This window comes from Molothrus ater, chromosome 1 (assembly GCF_012460135.2).
Source record: "Molothrus ater isolate BHLD 08-10-18 breed brown headed cowbird chromosome 1, BPBGC_Mater_1.1, whole genome shotgun sequence".
NCBI lineage: Eukaryota > Metazoa > Chordata > Aves > Passeriformes > Icteridae > Molothrus > Molothrus ater.
The window spans coordinates 115,531,381-115,547,599 of NC_050478.2; the positions used below are offsets into that span (position 1 = coordinate 115,531,381).

General features: G+C 37.3%; 1 protein-coding gene across 3 annotated transcripts in view; it reads right to left on the reverse strand.

Moving 5' to 3' along the window:
- Positions 1-16,219, reverse strand: part of TOX (thymocyte selection associated high mobility group box) — a 218,702-nt gene that overhangs the window by 7,019 nt on the left and 195,464 nt on the right. For all 3 annotated transcript variants that reach the window (XM_036406263.2, XM_054515105.1, XM_054515103.1), the window contains one exon: positions 6,173-6,559. In XM_036406263.2, coding sequence (XP_036262156.1) covers positions 6,173-6,559 — 387 coding nt within the window. The remainder of the gene's footprint in view (positions 1-6,172; positions 6,560-16,219) is intronic.

Consider the following 16,219-nt stretch of genomic DNA (forward strand, 5'->3'; position numbering starts at 1 on the left):
AGGACTGATAAAGTATGGTACTGTTAAAGATGTAAACAAAAATTACTTCAGCTTTTTTATCAAGAGAAAAAACTCTGAAAATACAGATCTGTACAACAGAGGGAAACAGCCTTGTACCAGGCTTGTGGAAAATATTTGGGTATTATTTATGTAAGCCCTTAACAAACAATGATGAAATAAAAAGTGCTCAGAAAATGAGTGCTTCGAGGTCTAATTAAACAATGCTGAATGTTTTTGCATTGTAATGCTCAAGAGAAAATCACCAACTGTTTTGCAACATGCCTAGAATTTTAAATTTCATTTTCTTGTCCCAGATTGAAATAAAAATAGGGAACTTGATAAAGATTAATTTGATGTCAGGAGGGACATTTGCTCTTTAATTAGATTTCTGTAGCCCTAGCAGTTTCGTTGTGCCACTGTAGCAAGTCCTAAAAAGCCTGCAGCAGAACTAAAGAGTGATCCTCATATCCACACTTTACTAGGAACTAATTTCATTTCCTGCCTGTCTGGAGAGGTATTTTCAACAGGCATCAATGTTTTTGTCTTCACAACTGATTTATTCATCAATCTCAATGTGATATTTTAAACCTTTAAATTATATCTGAATCCTAAAGCATCTGTTTATTACACAAGGAAATTGAAAATCTGCCTGTGTGATATCATACAAAGATTTTTCCTTAAGGTTATAAAGGAAGTTGACAGATATTAATGATTTTTTTTTTTCTCTTGACCTCATTCGAAGACAAAGCTTAACAAAAAAGAAGAAGAAATCTGGACAAATACAGCAGGTTCCTGAGTTTGCTGTATATAAAATATATATCAGAAAAAATGAGGTTATTATTTTTGGCAGGCTATGCAATCATCTTGCTGTATACATTTATTTTCTAAAGGGAAAAAAATACCTAAAAGTAGACTAAAATGAGTTATTATTAAAAAAAAAAAGTGACATACATTAATCTTCTGATGCTTTGTTATGCATAGGTACTTGCAGCCATGGCTACTAGACATTAAGAATTTAGTTTTGTTTCCTCTACCTGTGAACTGAAATGGGACAGAGTTGGACATGGGACTCACCATCCCATGCAATGCTTGGGTGCACGATTTTGAGCAGGGAAGGTGATGCTTCCAGTAGGGCTACTTGAAGGGCTCCTTAACAAGATCTGGGTGTATTAAGGAGGGAGTGAATCCTCAGTCTCATCACTCTTCACACCAAAGAGCACAGTGAACAGGCTGGGTAGAGGTGCATGCTCAGAAAGAGGCACAAATCTCCATAGAGAGTAGAGAAAGGAAAGAATGACCTTGCAAGTGAAAACAGGCTGCAGCTTCAGCTGCTGTTTCAGCCTGAACTTTGGAGAAATTGTGCTGATTTGAATGACAAGGGTTAATAATCAGATCATCTAAGGCCAACTGAGTAAAAATTAAACATCATGTCAAACCTAAGAAACAGACTGGAGAGAGAAAACTCTGTATCAGTCAAAAAATTATACAGTGATAAGATGCTCATATGAGCATTTAATGAAAGAAAAATCACACTCTTCAAATCTACCGTGAGTCTACCTGTGTGTCAAAGGTGGATAAAAGAGAAACTACGTCAGAGTGGATTTTGACTTTGAAAAGTAAAACTTTAACACAGCTCCTGTTAATGATATTTAGGAAAAATATAATGAATTTCAGAATTAGAAGTTAATAAAAATCAGGATCTAATTTTGAACTAAGTATTAGAACAGAGATTATGGTCATTTTTTTATAGTTTAAAAGGATTATCACTGTAAACAAGCATCCCAAAGGTCTACAGTAATGACCTTTTTAAAATTTATTAATTAACTGTTGGAATAGAAGAGAAAAAAAGACAAAATAATCTACCTCCAAGAAGTTACAATTTAGATAACTCAAAATAGAGCTTGTTTAAAAGAAGTTAAAAAATAATTACTTATACTAGGCATATGACCAAAATGCTAATACTGAAATTTTATATTGCATTTCAGACAAATTTGGATGCATTGCATCAGCTGCATACTCCACAGAGTTAATTGATTTTAAAAATAACAGAAATTGTGCAGTCACTGAGGACTTTTGGCTACCAACACTTCTGCTTTTTTTGATGTTCTGTAGTTTTTCTGGATCCTCAAAGGAGACTGCCCTTCCCCAGCTGGCAGTCACTCTTGATTTGGCAGCTGCACACGTGCAGGCAAGGAGTGCTGGATATGGAGAAGGACATGCTGTTCCCTGTAGAGCTGATGAAGACCAGCTCATTGTCCTGGAAGCAGCAGGAACAGAACTATCTCCTCAGGTCAGCACTTCTTAGCAGACCCTCCTCAAAGTCTGCATAGAAGAGTTTGTGAATTTCACGCACAATGTTTTTTGGAGAACTGTGTTCCTGCCTGCCAGGACTGAAATCTGGATCTCTTTGTGGTTTTTCTTGGAGCTGGCAGTCCTTCAGACATTCTACGAGATGGCCTTTGATAAGAAACTATCCTCCTTTTCCTGGAGAAAATGACTGACCAAATGTCACAGAGCCAGAGTTCAAGCAGGGGATATGTTGAGAGCAGGGATTTGCAGAGCCTGCTACTGTTGAGTGTCCCACTGGTGAGACATGAACTATTTCAAAGAGGGATGTTTGGGGAAAAAAAAGGACAAAAAAAGAAAAGAAAGAGAAAAAAAGGAAAAAAAAAAGAAAAAAAAAAAACAAGAAAAAAAGAAAAAATAAAAGAGAACCCACAATTGATGATTTCTACTTCTAACATGCCTCCAGCACAGTCTGCAATGAAGGTGCCCAGCCAGGTGAGCCAACACCTGCAGTAGAAAACTGCTCTGCTGGGAAGCTGTTGGCAGACTTACTCTTCTCTTGCCTTCTCTTGCTGCAGTATGACATGACAAAATTGGCCTTTTTTTTTCTTATACTGTATTAGTCTAGTTAGTATGAATAGTGCTGAGGCTTCCAAAAAGGAAAATTACTCCTGTTGCAAGTCACTCCCTAGGGAGTGGTATGTTAACTAGTTTCTGTTCTTGCTACCTTCATGGAGTCTTTGGAAAGGTTTATGGTGGCCATACCTAAGCATGGAGGAAATAAAACAACTTGAGGGAAGTGAAAAAACGTTGGTTTAAAAGCAACTATTGCTCTGCTTTCTTAGAATTAATATTCTTCCATTCTTCTTGGCTTTTTATTCAGGAGAGTGTTCTACACAGTGCTGTTTGGGACTGAACATCACATCCAGACCTCCCCTTCCCTCATCACCATAGGCCAGACAGACAGTGTGGTGCTTCCTCTTTCTCCTTACTGCTGTTGACTCTGAGCTGCTGGGAGAGCTCAATTTTTCTCCCACTACATCTTTTCCTCTTTAACAAGCTCTGTGATCAGCAGAGTGTTTGCTCTATTTCAACCAGAAGGGAGAGCAGAGTCCTTTGACAATTGAGCCAGAAAGAGGCCCTTACTTTTAGGTTGTAATCTCTTGACTTTTTGCTATTTGCCTCCTGGTGACCAACCTATCTTCTATGTTCTAACACAGTATGAAATCCTGGTGTTGTGTTTTCTATAATTTCTTGACTAAAAAGGGTCATACTTAAGAAACTGAGCAAGATACCGCTGTTCTGTTCTGTTCTGTTCTGTTCTGTCATGGCAAATCATGTATTGTCAGTATACCTCTAGCCCTATAATGTAATACATATTTTGCTATATTTAAATTCAATTCACAAACTCTATAAGCTGTTATATGTTAAAAAAAACCCCAAACAAATATTCCAAAGTGAAATGACACAGATTTTCTTGAGCTCAAAAGCTGCATGACTGTAAAGCAAAAGCAGGAGTGTAAGAAATATAAATTGGCTTGTAGATATTACATAATGATTAAAGAGACATGTAGGCAAAGCATGGCAGTGAAGGATTTCAACAAGTAACAAGTACCTTGAGTGAAACAGAAATATCTCACCACAGTATCTTCATTAAAAGCATCAGCCTTTCTAACTAAGGAATATGAGTTAGTAAAAAGCATTTGACCTAAAATTTTGTGAGTTTAACAGGAACACAGAAGTACAGCAATTTTATTTAACTGTAATTTTCCTTAGTTAAAAAAAAAGACTCATCATGATAAAGGTCTACATTCTGACTTCTAGAGACCTGTTTTCTACAACCGAGCGTCCTGTATCTTTTCCTTAAGCTAGAAACAAGTCAACTGTGTGCCATATATCTCACAGATGACTGAAAGTACTTCCAAACCATGGATGCACACACCTTATGCTACCAGCTTGCAACTTGGCAAAATAAAACATTAGCAGATTCATACTACATTAGCTTTTCTTTGGTAGAGAGTTTAAAGTATTGCCTAAGTGTTTATCCATATAAAAATGATAGTTTATGTATAAATAAGTAAGTATCTAACATCTGCATGACATCTTTTGTTAGTCCCAACTCTACTCTTAATTCACTAAATAGAGACAGATTTTCAAATCTATTCAGTAAATTATGCCTAACAATTCTGGAAAAGACATAGGGAATTCTGCATTGGACGACTAATACACAAGTGACACTGAAGCTGGCAAACAATCTGAACTTGGAAGATTGACTCACTGTGCACTAAAAACTCATTGAAATATAGCTATAGGATCTCAACAGGTGGCTGTCACAGATGTAATTTCTCATGTTTGGTAAATGAACCAGAGTATTGCTTTGTCTCTCACTGCTCTGAGACTTCGGGTTCAACTAGGATTCCTCTGGGCTTAGGATCTCCAGTCAGACCCTCCTGGCTCACCTGCCTAGGACTTCCTCTAGCTGATTCCAGCTGCCCGGGTTTGGGGTCAGCTCCTGAGGTTCTCTGAGACTTGAGCATGGCTCTCCTGGAACACTCACACTAACTGCAGGAAAACCTCCATGAATACATGACTCCACATACACGTGGTCATAAGTCTGTTGAGTCTGTTTTCTCTGATAGTGACAAATTGACCGAACTAGGATGAAGTTGTGAACACTTCACGACTTTTCCTTTCTGATTACTCCAAATCACTCCTGAGACTAAGATCAAAGTCTCTGAATAAATCCAAATCATCCTGACCATATCTTGATTTATCTCCTGAACAACTAAGTTTATCAGTCCAAATTGCTTTCAACACTTTTGGGTTTTTTTTTTCTGCTTTGGAAAATTTCTTCCCCTGCTAAATTGTTCTCCTGGCAAGAAGTTATGGTTTGTGTTGAAGTAGTCTCAATTCTAAAGACCAATCTTGAGATGAAATGTTTCTGGTTTGGAAAGCAAATGCAAATGCCCTGTTAGCAAAGGTGAATTTTTAGAGAAATATAAAACATGGAGCAAGTTCATGACTATGTATTATCAGCCGGTACTGACAAGTTTTGTGTATACAAATTTGTAGATTCTTGCACTTCCATTCAAAAAAATTTTCATTTTAATGCCACTTTGCAAAGCAAGATATTGTTATTGATAGTCAGATCTCATACAATACAAAAGGAAATTTTCTCTCATGCAATCAACAGTTTATCTGCTCTCTTTATATTCCTCTGTAAGCCTGGAAGGCACAATACCATGGATGGTCTGCATTAAATCAGAATTCATAGGAAATGTATTGAGAATCAACTATCTAAAACATTCAGAGTAGGGAAAAAAAAACCAAACAAAAAAGCCCCATATTGGGATGGTGAACACAGCCCATTTACAGTAAAAAGAAGGTATATCTATTCAGCAAAATGAAGTTGTGAATGTGGAGTAATGTAACACACTCATGTTCACTTAATCTAGTACGTTCAGCCCAACCTGGGCTGCTTTACGTTTCCCCTGACAGTTCCACATCACAGTCAGCACAAGGATAACAGCATAAGCTACAATTATATTTTTTCTAGACATGCCTGCCTTTTGTTTGCAAAGTCTGACTCCTGAAGGCTTTGCATTTCACTATTTCAGGGTAGCCACAGACTTGCAGATGGATGTATGGACAGTGATGGACATTGTCGCCAGCACAAACACCTCTACTGCAGTTTTCCATCCTCTAGTTAAACTCTTTCATTTGTTCTTGCCCTTGGAAGACTAAGCCTATACTACCATGGTTTGGAACCTGCAAAATTAAAGCTAATCTAAATATCTCTCATTATGCCAACTTCTGGATGACTCCCCTCCCACACCCTCCCCAAAAATAAAACAATTCCCAAGAGAACGGAAAAACCCCAGCTTACTTGCTGCATTGTAGGTGAGTGTAAAGCAGACTGGACCTGCATTGGTAGCTGGTTTCCAATGGACTGCTGCATTGGGATCGGCTGGTGCTGCTGGATGTTGAGATGCTGGTGCAGAGGGGGGCTGATCTGAAGCGGTGGAGGAGGGGACACAGCCATGTTTGCTATGGAAACAGTCACTGGCATTTGGTTGTTGGGCTTGGGCGCTATGTTCCTGGGGATATTGGCATGCATGGCGGTGATGTGAGGATTCATTCCTGGTTGTTGGTGGTAGTGGGAACTGAGGTACAGTGCAGAGTGAGCCTGGGCAGGCCCATGAAACACTGACTGCTTTGAATTCATCATCTGAGGTTGTGGGGAGGCTTTAACATCAACAGGTTCACTGTAGCTCTGTTGGAGAAAACAAAAATCAGAAATTGCTTAGAAGTTACCAAATATGGCTGTTCTACCCACCCTGAAGTCTAAGTGCCAACCATAGGCAAACATTTATCTGGACCATCAAATTTTCCTTGAAATGGAGTTTGGTTATTGCTCTAGAAAAATAATGAATCCCTTTTCACCTTGCACTTTTGCCTTCAACATTGTAAAAAACAAAAAAAAGTAATTTAGGTCCTTCATTTCCTGGTCTAGCCTGGCATTTTCTTTATCCAAACTTGGAACTGCCATCACTGATCTAATATCTTACACAACCAAGGCAACCAAGCCTGACACATTTTTTCACATAAACAGCCACTATTATTGTCCTCAGATTCCATGGCCTAGTTGAAAGAAGAATTAGGAGGGTGGGTTACAGAAAAACTCTGTAGTGATTTTGTTTTTCCATCTGCAAACCATGGACAAGATTTTCAAGGTCTTTTACCATATACATTGATATTGCTAATAGTTATTTATCAGTTAGTTGACATGATGAAGATGCTAAATCCCATCCTCAGCTGTTCTGCTGCATGGAAAAAATACACTAGCTGCTGTGCTAATGCCTTTATTTTGAAATATTTTGTGTTGGAGTGCTATCCATGCCATCAAACATATTACATAAGCCATGCATTAAGAGAAATAGAAATATTCTGAATAATTTCTCTTTTAGCAAAATATGCTTTATTAATCCAAAAATTCTGTTTAAAACTTATAGCTATATAAATGTTAGCCTGTACCAGATATAGGGAAGCTATCTTTAGTCTAAAGCTAGAAGAATACTACATAGAATATGAGAAACTGCAATTTTCAGAAATATTATGGTCTGTCCTGATTTCTTAAAGTTGCTAGTAATAAAACTTCCCTATGAATGAATATGAATTTTAATAACACTTTTTGTTCTAATATTTATAACTTGCTACATTTGGTTAAACTCAATTTACTCAATTGTTTTCATACATTTATTTTCCTAGATAATGCTAACTGTGTGCTCAAATAAATTAGAAAAAATGTAAGAATTAACTCACATATGCTTATAGGTGGGAATCATAATTTGAAGTTAAGTCATACTGGGATTAATAGTCAGTGAAAGGTGAAACATGCTGGGAAAAAAATGGCAGAAATGTCCCTCTGGTGAAAGTCACTTTGTCAAAACAAGGCTTAAAGAGGAATACAAGCCCTTATTCTGTGATCTCCGTGTCATGTTTGCTCAGTTTACAAGTCAGAGTAAGTTTCATGTTACTCTCAGCACTCCAGGGTCAGTGAAGTCTATTTGTATTCCTTCTGAAGGATGCACCATCACCAACAATCTGTTGACATGAGCGCTACTGAAATTGCTTCATTATATGCAGTGATGAAGATGAGAATGATAACTTCCTTCTCCCTATGTGTAACTGCAGTTCCATTAGCAAAAAAACCCTTGTTTTCTCTAGTAAATTAAGGAAAATTAAATGAATATGAAAAAATTAATGCAAATCTCTGTCTCTGTGGATCAGCCTAGCTCTGCTCGCATGTGGGTGTACACGTGTGCAATATATATTATGTTCATGTTTGCAGGATTCAGATGCAGACATAAAAGCCTGAAAGTAGCTGAAAAATCTGTCATTATTTGGATATTATTTTTTAAACATTGAATTAATGTTCATGAAAACACAGGAAGAATTTTCCTCCCTCTTCCCAGTTGTATTTTTGGAACACTCCTGAGTGTAGAAGCAATGATGGGCAGGTTTACTGAAATTCCAGAAATTCAGAAGGTTTGTTAATTAGCAGCATGGTCAGGAGACTCCTCTTGGGTGTCCCATGCTTATTACACATTACAGGAGGTGCAGGCTGTGTTCTTTCTTGAGACACTTGGAAGTTTTTCTGAGAGCACAGCCCCCTCATGGAAACAGTTTGTCTTTCCATGATGCAGCTGACAGGCTCTCTGTGGTCCAAGCAGGGATAATTGCTCCTGAAGTGTCTAAGGGCAAATTGGCTAAACTAATCCTCCTGGAGAGATGAGTGCTGCAAAAAGCCTTTGCTGACATACTGATAGACACTTCTATTTCATTTGTAACTACAAAGATGCTGCCATACACACCTTTAACAAAGAAACAGGGAACCCAAGCCAATTATTGGGCAATTCTGAGTTCACACATAAGTGGTGGATGCATGGCCCACACTGATAAAATTACAGACATATAGATAGTATAATTTGATACTTTAAATGCTGAATTGTGTTAAGAGGAATTGCAGAGTCTTTGGTCAGAGATGAATAACACTTATAACACCTCTGAGAAGAGCTCTGCAAAGTGATCAAAAGGGACAGTTTCAGTTGTCTCAAGCTATGAATCAGCTTTCTATATGTTTCACCACCTCTTGATCCAGTACAAAGCACAACACTTCAGTTTAAGAGCAAGTATTTTGCTATAACTTAGGATGCTTTAAGTCATATGTGATCTGAAACCAAATTGTCCAATATCAGTGGAAAACACATCAATATTATCAGTTACTGGAATCTTGATAAATGAACCCATTAAATGCCATTCTTTAGCATACTGCACTTGCAGCTTTTTTCTGCAGATAGGTCAAAACCACATATTTTGTAAGTATTGCTGGACCTAATAAAATAGGCGATATCAAGTATTTCAGCTTTGTGATATCACTCTCTGCTGTGAAATATAACAAGAAGCAGGTATGACACAGGTCACACTATGACTTTGGGCTCAATTGCTGTTCTCACAGACTAGAATGGGCCTTGCACTGGTCCAGTGCAGTATCAGACAGCCTTAGACAAGGAATTTTATTATGGGTAAAAATTGGAATTAAGAAAGAATGGATTTGACTTTCCAATAAGGGCTTCAAATGCAGTTACATTCCCTGCTTTGCAGGTTGGATTTCAGCCAATATTCTCTTGACTTATCCAAGGAAAACAGCACACAACTTAAAAAGCTCTCCCAAACCTCTAATTAATCTGTCCCAAACCAAACCAGACAATTTCCATCACTAATTTATAGGATGAAGTTCTAGGACAAAATTCAGATATCTGTAGTGGAGACCAAAATTACAAATCCATACACACAGGCCACCAAACACTGGGGCCTAGTAAATCCTAAATGCTAAAAAATCTTCTAGACATGAGGTGAGGACATCTTCCATGACAACTAGCTGGAGAGTGGTGGTGCACACCCACCACTAGAGGGTGACAGAATATTACATTTAGTTAATGGCAGGTGGTGGTATTTAACACCTCCATTAGTGAACATACAATAGGGTGACAAATCAGTTTTTCATAACAGTCCTTTATGCTCTTTGAGTGGCTTATACTTGTTCTGGAGAACAAGCTGAAGCCTTACTGTAAATCTTAACATTCTTCATAGTCTAGGAGAAGGATTTCCTATGGACCTGTCTCTCCTTCTAACATCATCACTCTTGTCTAAATTAAACAAAAAACCACAAAACTCAGAAGGTGAAGACAAGGCAATGGAATGGTACAGAGAAAGTATGACTGCCCTTTAGGCACAACAGAAATCCCCTTCCCATCCCCTCCCCCCCAAAAGAACCTGTTGTTTTTCTGAAACACAAAGAAAAAAGGGAAGATCATTTTGAAATCCCAACAGAAAGATAATGAAAGTAGAAGACATACAGAAAAAGGAATGGAACAAAATAAGTACTACTGTAACTCTGATGATAACAAGTATAATTATATTAACTAAAATTACTCGTGGTGCATGATCCTTGGTCCATGAAATTATTTTATTTGTATAATATTTTCAAGGAAGTCTGTGATGATGCAGATGAATACTGTTCTTAACAGAAAGTGTTCAGGGTGGATAATTTTGCACACCTTTGTTAAAGGTGTGTACGGCAGCATCTTTGTAGTTATAAATGAAATAGAAGTGTGTATCAGTATGTCAGCAAAGGCTTTTTGCAGATGCAGATGAGTACTGTTCTTAACAGAAAGTGTTCAAGGTGGATAATTTTGCACAAAGTTTGGGAAGTGCTGAATCAAGTTATTCCCCATGATTTTCACCAAACTCATGACTTCCCTTCCAATTTAGTGCAAAGAGAGCTTTCCCATGCACCTCTATTCCCCCACTGTGTGCCAAAACTCCTTGTGCTTTATTGCAAATTAAGGATTAAATTAGGAATAAGGGGTTAGGCATTGCTCACTTAGTTGTGCCATTCTTTCCTGAAGGGAACTGCCCTGGGCCTAGTGATCATTCTTATCACACTGCACTCAGGCACAGGGAGTGTGTCTGCTCCTTAGAGGAAAGTGACATTGGGATTTCACCCTATTCAACTCTCTCCTGTGGCTGAGAAATTATTTTTGGTAAAGACATCCTGCTCAATTTAGCTGTGATATTAAAAAAAAAAAAAAAGCCTAGATGATGCCATTTTGGCATCTCCATATCTTTGGGATATAATCTGAAAACTTGGAAACAATTTGGAAACTCACACTTTAAGCTCTCACCTATGTATCTGTGTAACCAAACAGCTCTTGAAACCTACACATGGGTATTGGTTCTCTTTCTAAATTGTGTCTGCCTTCTGGCTACTGTTGGAGATTGTAACCCCATTTCTGTTGGAACATAAACATCCATGTGGTTGAAAGTAAAGCAAGGACATGTTTTAACAAGGCAGTACTCAAAGGGCCTGGTCTTTAGACTACTGAATTTAAAGGAAAATCTATTATTAATTCAAACAGAATTTGGATCACAGCCCAACACTGTTACTGTTACTTAAGTATTAATGTCTGGATGTCCATTTTATTTTTCATGAAAAACAGGTAGGATCTGACTAATAGAGGCTAAGAATCACTCGCACTTGATGATCACTGCTTTTGACCTCTGATCCATAAGAAACATGCCTGGAATCTACAAGTGCCTACACTTATTTCCATTGTTAACATGTTAATGCAGTTTTTGTTAAAAATGTTGCCAATAAGTAGGACTACATAGATTCACAGATGATGTATATGGATATCTTCAACTTACATAATTTATACATGCTTCATATTGAGAATTCTTTTCTACCATAGAATAATACGTGGGAATTAAATAGATTTTTACAATAATTTCACTCTAGTATGCAGTGCTCAACTAATATTGCTTCTTGCAATGTGAAACTAAAAAGTCACTGTTGTCCCAAAAGAAACCAGAGGTGTTCTATTTAGAGACGAAAAAAGTTTTTTTTTTCTTGTTCTATTGTTTTCAGAAAATTAATGATCAAAGCCTTTCAGTTGGAGCAATATAATTTCAGTTGTTTACAGATGAGATATTATCAAAATGCTTCTTTATTAATAACACCAATTAAGCTCTCCTTTGTAGTAAAATACTCAGTAAATACATTCAGAACATTCAGTAAATGTTCTTGGTACTACTGGATGCTTATGTGTCCTTTAAATATATGCTGAGAAACATCCTCAAGGACAAAGCAAGCCTTATGGCCAATATGCAAACAACAAACAGTGTAAGCAGCTTTACTTGTGGGCAAACACAATATATTCCAAATTCAGAATTATTTTTTGTTTTTACAAAGCCATAATGGTGTGACATAGATCTATCTTAAATCAGAAACAGGTGTTTCTCTTTAAATAAGAAATGGAGGTCTGGCCTCCTCTCTCTGCAGACTGGAACATGCACTATGTGAGGATTTCAAAGCCTGGAAAAGAGCTAAACCTAATTCAGGTTTTACAGTAATATGTATCATAAACCTACGTGGTTGCCACACTGTCCCTTTCCATGACAATGCCAGACTCACACCTGGTGACTGGTGTCTGTCCTTGAGCCATGCTGAGGAGTTCAACCAGCCTCAGACTCTGTGACCAGACTGAAGGTTACATTCAGGAAACAGCAGTGATTATGTCAGCTGGTACCAGGATGGTCCAGGCTGTGCAGGCTGTGATCAAACTTAGGCAGGTCTGACTCAGCTTAAAAATGAGTTATCTTCAGTACTGTGACATTACAGAAGCAGATAGAAGGAAATTGGCTGCATATTTATGCAGCTCCTACAAAGCTTACCTAAGCTTAAGTTTGCATCTGCTGTCTTTGCTGTCTCTTTGGTGGAAAGAGCATCTTGAATTGTTTATTCCTTCTCTCAGCTTTTCTGTGTTCACATAATCCTGTCTGTTTGTAACATTTTGGACATTTTAGGTGACTTCCAACCCCAAGCCTGTCCTTGAGAAGAATCCCTTTTTCTAGCCTGCGTGGGCTCAGCCATTTTATTAATACCCCTGTGAAGATGCTTATGAAAGAATGACTTTTCTCCAGCACTGCTTTCTCTTCCTGCTTAGCTCTTTAACTCCTACAGAGGTCCCTTTGATTTAACTCTATCCACTCCAGCGGATAACTCATATGCATATTTGCAGCTCACCTGCCTTCCTACCTAAGTCACAAGAGGATCTTATCAAATGACATTTCCCATTTTGTTAATTCCAGTCACCTATTGCAATAACAACATCTGGGACCCCAGAGAGTTCAGAAAGCTTTTTGACACATTCTTGATGTTTCAGAAACAAAGGAGTAAGCCATGGGTTGTCATCTATAATTAGTCAAGGTGGCTCAGAAGAACATCTTCAAATCTAAATATACATTTTGTCATCACCTACAGGGGATTGTCATGGATTCATTTAGGATATGTAAGTAAAAATGGATGTTTTATGAATGTAACCTGGGTACATGTGATAAAGGATATGCAACTTTAATTTGATACAAGTGTTTTAATTCCCCAAATGGAAGCACTAGGCTAATAGTGAAATCTAGTTTTATTAACTCACTTCAAAAACAAACACAGTTCCTCTTCAAATCAAAATCTGGCTTCTGTCAAGATCAAGACATTTCTGCCACTTTTTGGCAGAAATTATGTGAGATCATCTCTCAGTTTCTGCACTGCTGAATGTAAGCATCACATGATACAGCCTCAAATCAAATTCATGGCACTAACTTAAATATAGTTTGCTCTTTATTTTCAGCTGCAGTAGATCATTGGTTTCCTTGCTAGACAAAAAAAAAAAAAAGTTTGGACTTGTGTTATGATTAGACAATTCTTTTATAAATATATGTTTACTTAGCAGATACTCTGATACATCACATATTTGCCCATAAAGGATTTAATTTGAAAATATCTGACTACATCATAATGATTCCAGAAATAATGAAAGAATGAAATATCACAGAAGCAGGAAGTACCTGCTTTGGAAGCTTTTCATTATAGTTTTTCTATCTAGTAATTCTAATGGAAAAAGGTAAAACTTGTATGTGTGTGTCATCAGTCTGGGACTGGTTTTTTGCTTTAAGAGAAATATTGCCATATGCCTTGTTGCACTTATAGCTACCAAAAAAAATGCATAAAACATAACTGTATTTTTTATTTATTCTTTCTCTTATGCTTTCACTGAGAATGCCTAACTGGTTCATGAAATTCCAAAAACATCTGCATGGACTAGGTCGAGATATAACGCAGGAAAAGCTGTTCTCAGCAGCAGGTGCCTCTTTTCCAGCAGCAGAAAGGATGCTGCTCTCCTTGCATGCAATAGCCAACCTGTTAAAGCACTGACCAGGAGACAAGACAGTTCAGTCACTAACTCTTGTCAAGAGATATTAAGAATTTTATTCCCAAAAGAAATGTCCTAAACCCCAGCAGCTGCTTATTTCAGGAAGGACTGAGCCAGGATAAAGTGCCCCCCTACATCTGAAGCTTGGCTGTTATGAAGCTATGCAGTTACAGAAAATAAACTGTGGAGAGAGCACACCTGCACACACGCATTTATTTAGGAGTTGGGAAATGAATAATCAGGGAGACCTATTATATCTTTTTGCTTTTTTATATGTTATGCAAGTGCTCTCACACATAAATATATGAAATTGGAAACTAATACCGAGTTTATAATTTTAGTTTTGAGTTATAGCTGGGTTTTGGTTTTGTTTGCTTGTTTGCTTGTTTTTTTGATTATTGTATTTTTATTTTTTCTTCATCATGGTCTCCATATTGCTTTTTACAAGAAGGTCAAATGTTTTCATTTATGTTCACTGCATTTTTAAGAGACTTGAATTCCTTAGGCTGATCATTTTTATTACACCACGGGCAATGTAACAGATACTTTGGGTCCCCGGAACTCTCTGGTTACAAATTGCTGGGCTAATGGCATTAAGGCAATGTCAGCCTTACAGATATGACCTTTAGTTTGCTTATGAACCACAATTGCAAGATGATGGACTAGGAAAAGCTAACTCTGCCATAAGTTTCAAGAAGCAATTTTACATGTCCAAAGGATTTGCAGTGTCCACAAGACTGAAAAATGTCCAATGTGTTCACTTCAAAGTCAAATGAGGACACCACTTTGACTTAGACACCGCATCAGAGTTTTGAAAGATGCCTGAGTATTTTGATATTGAATAATATTCCCCTTGCTGAGAGGTTTTAGCTTCAGCCATAGTCACTAATATATATCTTCATGAAACTTGAAATTGTGGAGAATTAAAGATTCAGCTAGTCAAAAAGAATAAAAAAGGGACAAAAAAAATCTTTTTTGTACTACTGAAACAGATACAGTTGTACTGTTATAATTTACACATATATATGTATCACTTATATGCACATAAATGTTATGCATATTGAATACCTAACATGAATATATTTTATAAATATTTCTATAAATTTTATAAGTTTTATAAATATTCATAGATGAGCCTATGTAATATATGAAAGTATTTTACATTTACCCATATACATCCGTGTTAAATATATATATTTGAAAGATGCAGCAAAACCTCTAATGTCAGCCAGAAAAAAGGCTGGTTAAGCTAGAAAAAGTGCTTGTTTTATGAAAAAAAGTAAAATTGCAATTCACAGCATTTTATGTAATGCTGTACAAATTACCAGATACCAGAGACTGCATTTCTGGACCTGAATAGTACTAAAAGTTGCAACTAAGGGCAAATATAAAGGCACTTGTTTACAATGCAAAGGCTTAGTCAGTACTATAAGCAATATGGCAATCTGCATAGCAGAAGATATAATGCCTTGTTATGTGTTTTTACTTTACCTGTCAATTCCTACACACATGAACAAATTCAAAAACACATTAATTTCAAGCAATATAAAAAAGGAGAAAATACAGGAAATAAACTTATAAATGAATGGGAATTAATGCATACTGACATATTTATACAGTCATATGTTTACCTTATTTACTGTGTGGTAGCCAGCCATACATGTCTTATAAAGACATCATGAAAGCATTTAAAAGTGTACTAGAAATGGACTGGCAATCCTATTACCAGAGTTGCTGGTGACACTTCAACTCTTTTCAGCTATGATTTCGTCAAATAACACAGTCTGATATGAGATACACTATGGGTGTGTGTGACCTCTGTGTGTGTGTGGGGAGGGGAGGGGAGGGGAGGGGAGAAAAAAATCAGAGTAAAGGGGCAAGGAGCTGAGTGTCATGGAGCAGGCCACTCTCTCCACCTGATGCTCCACATCCACCCCAGAGCTTGGTATGAATACCAGTGTGTCTGAATTTCATTATTCTGCTGTCATGCAGTGGCTAGGAAGTGTCCTGGCAGTAGGAGTTCTACCTTGTTCCTCTGTAATCTTCTACTTTGACTATTCTGGAATCTCAAATGGCCAAGGTGGGTGCCATGAATTCAGTTCCAA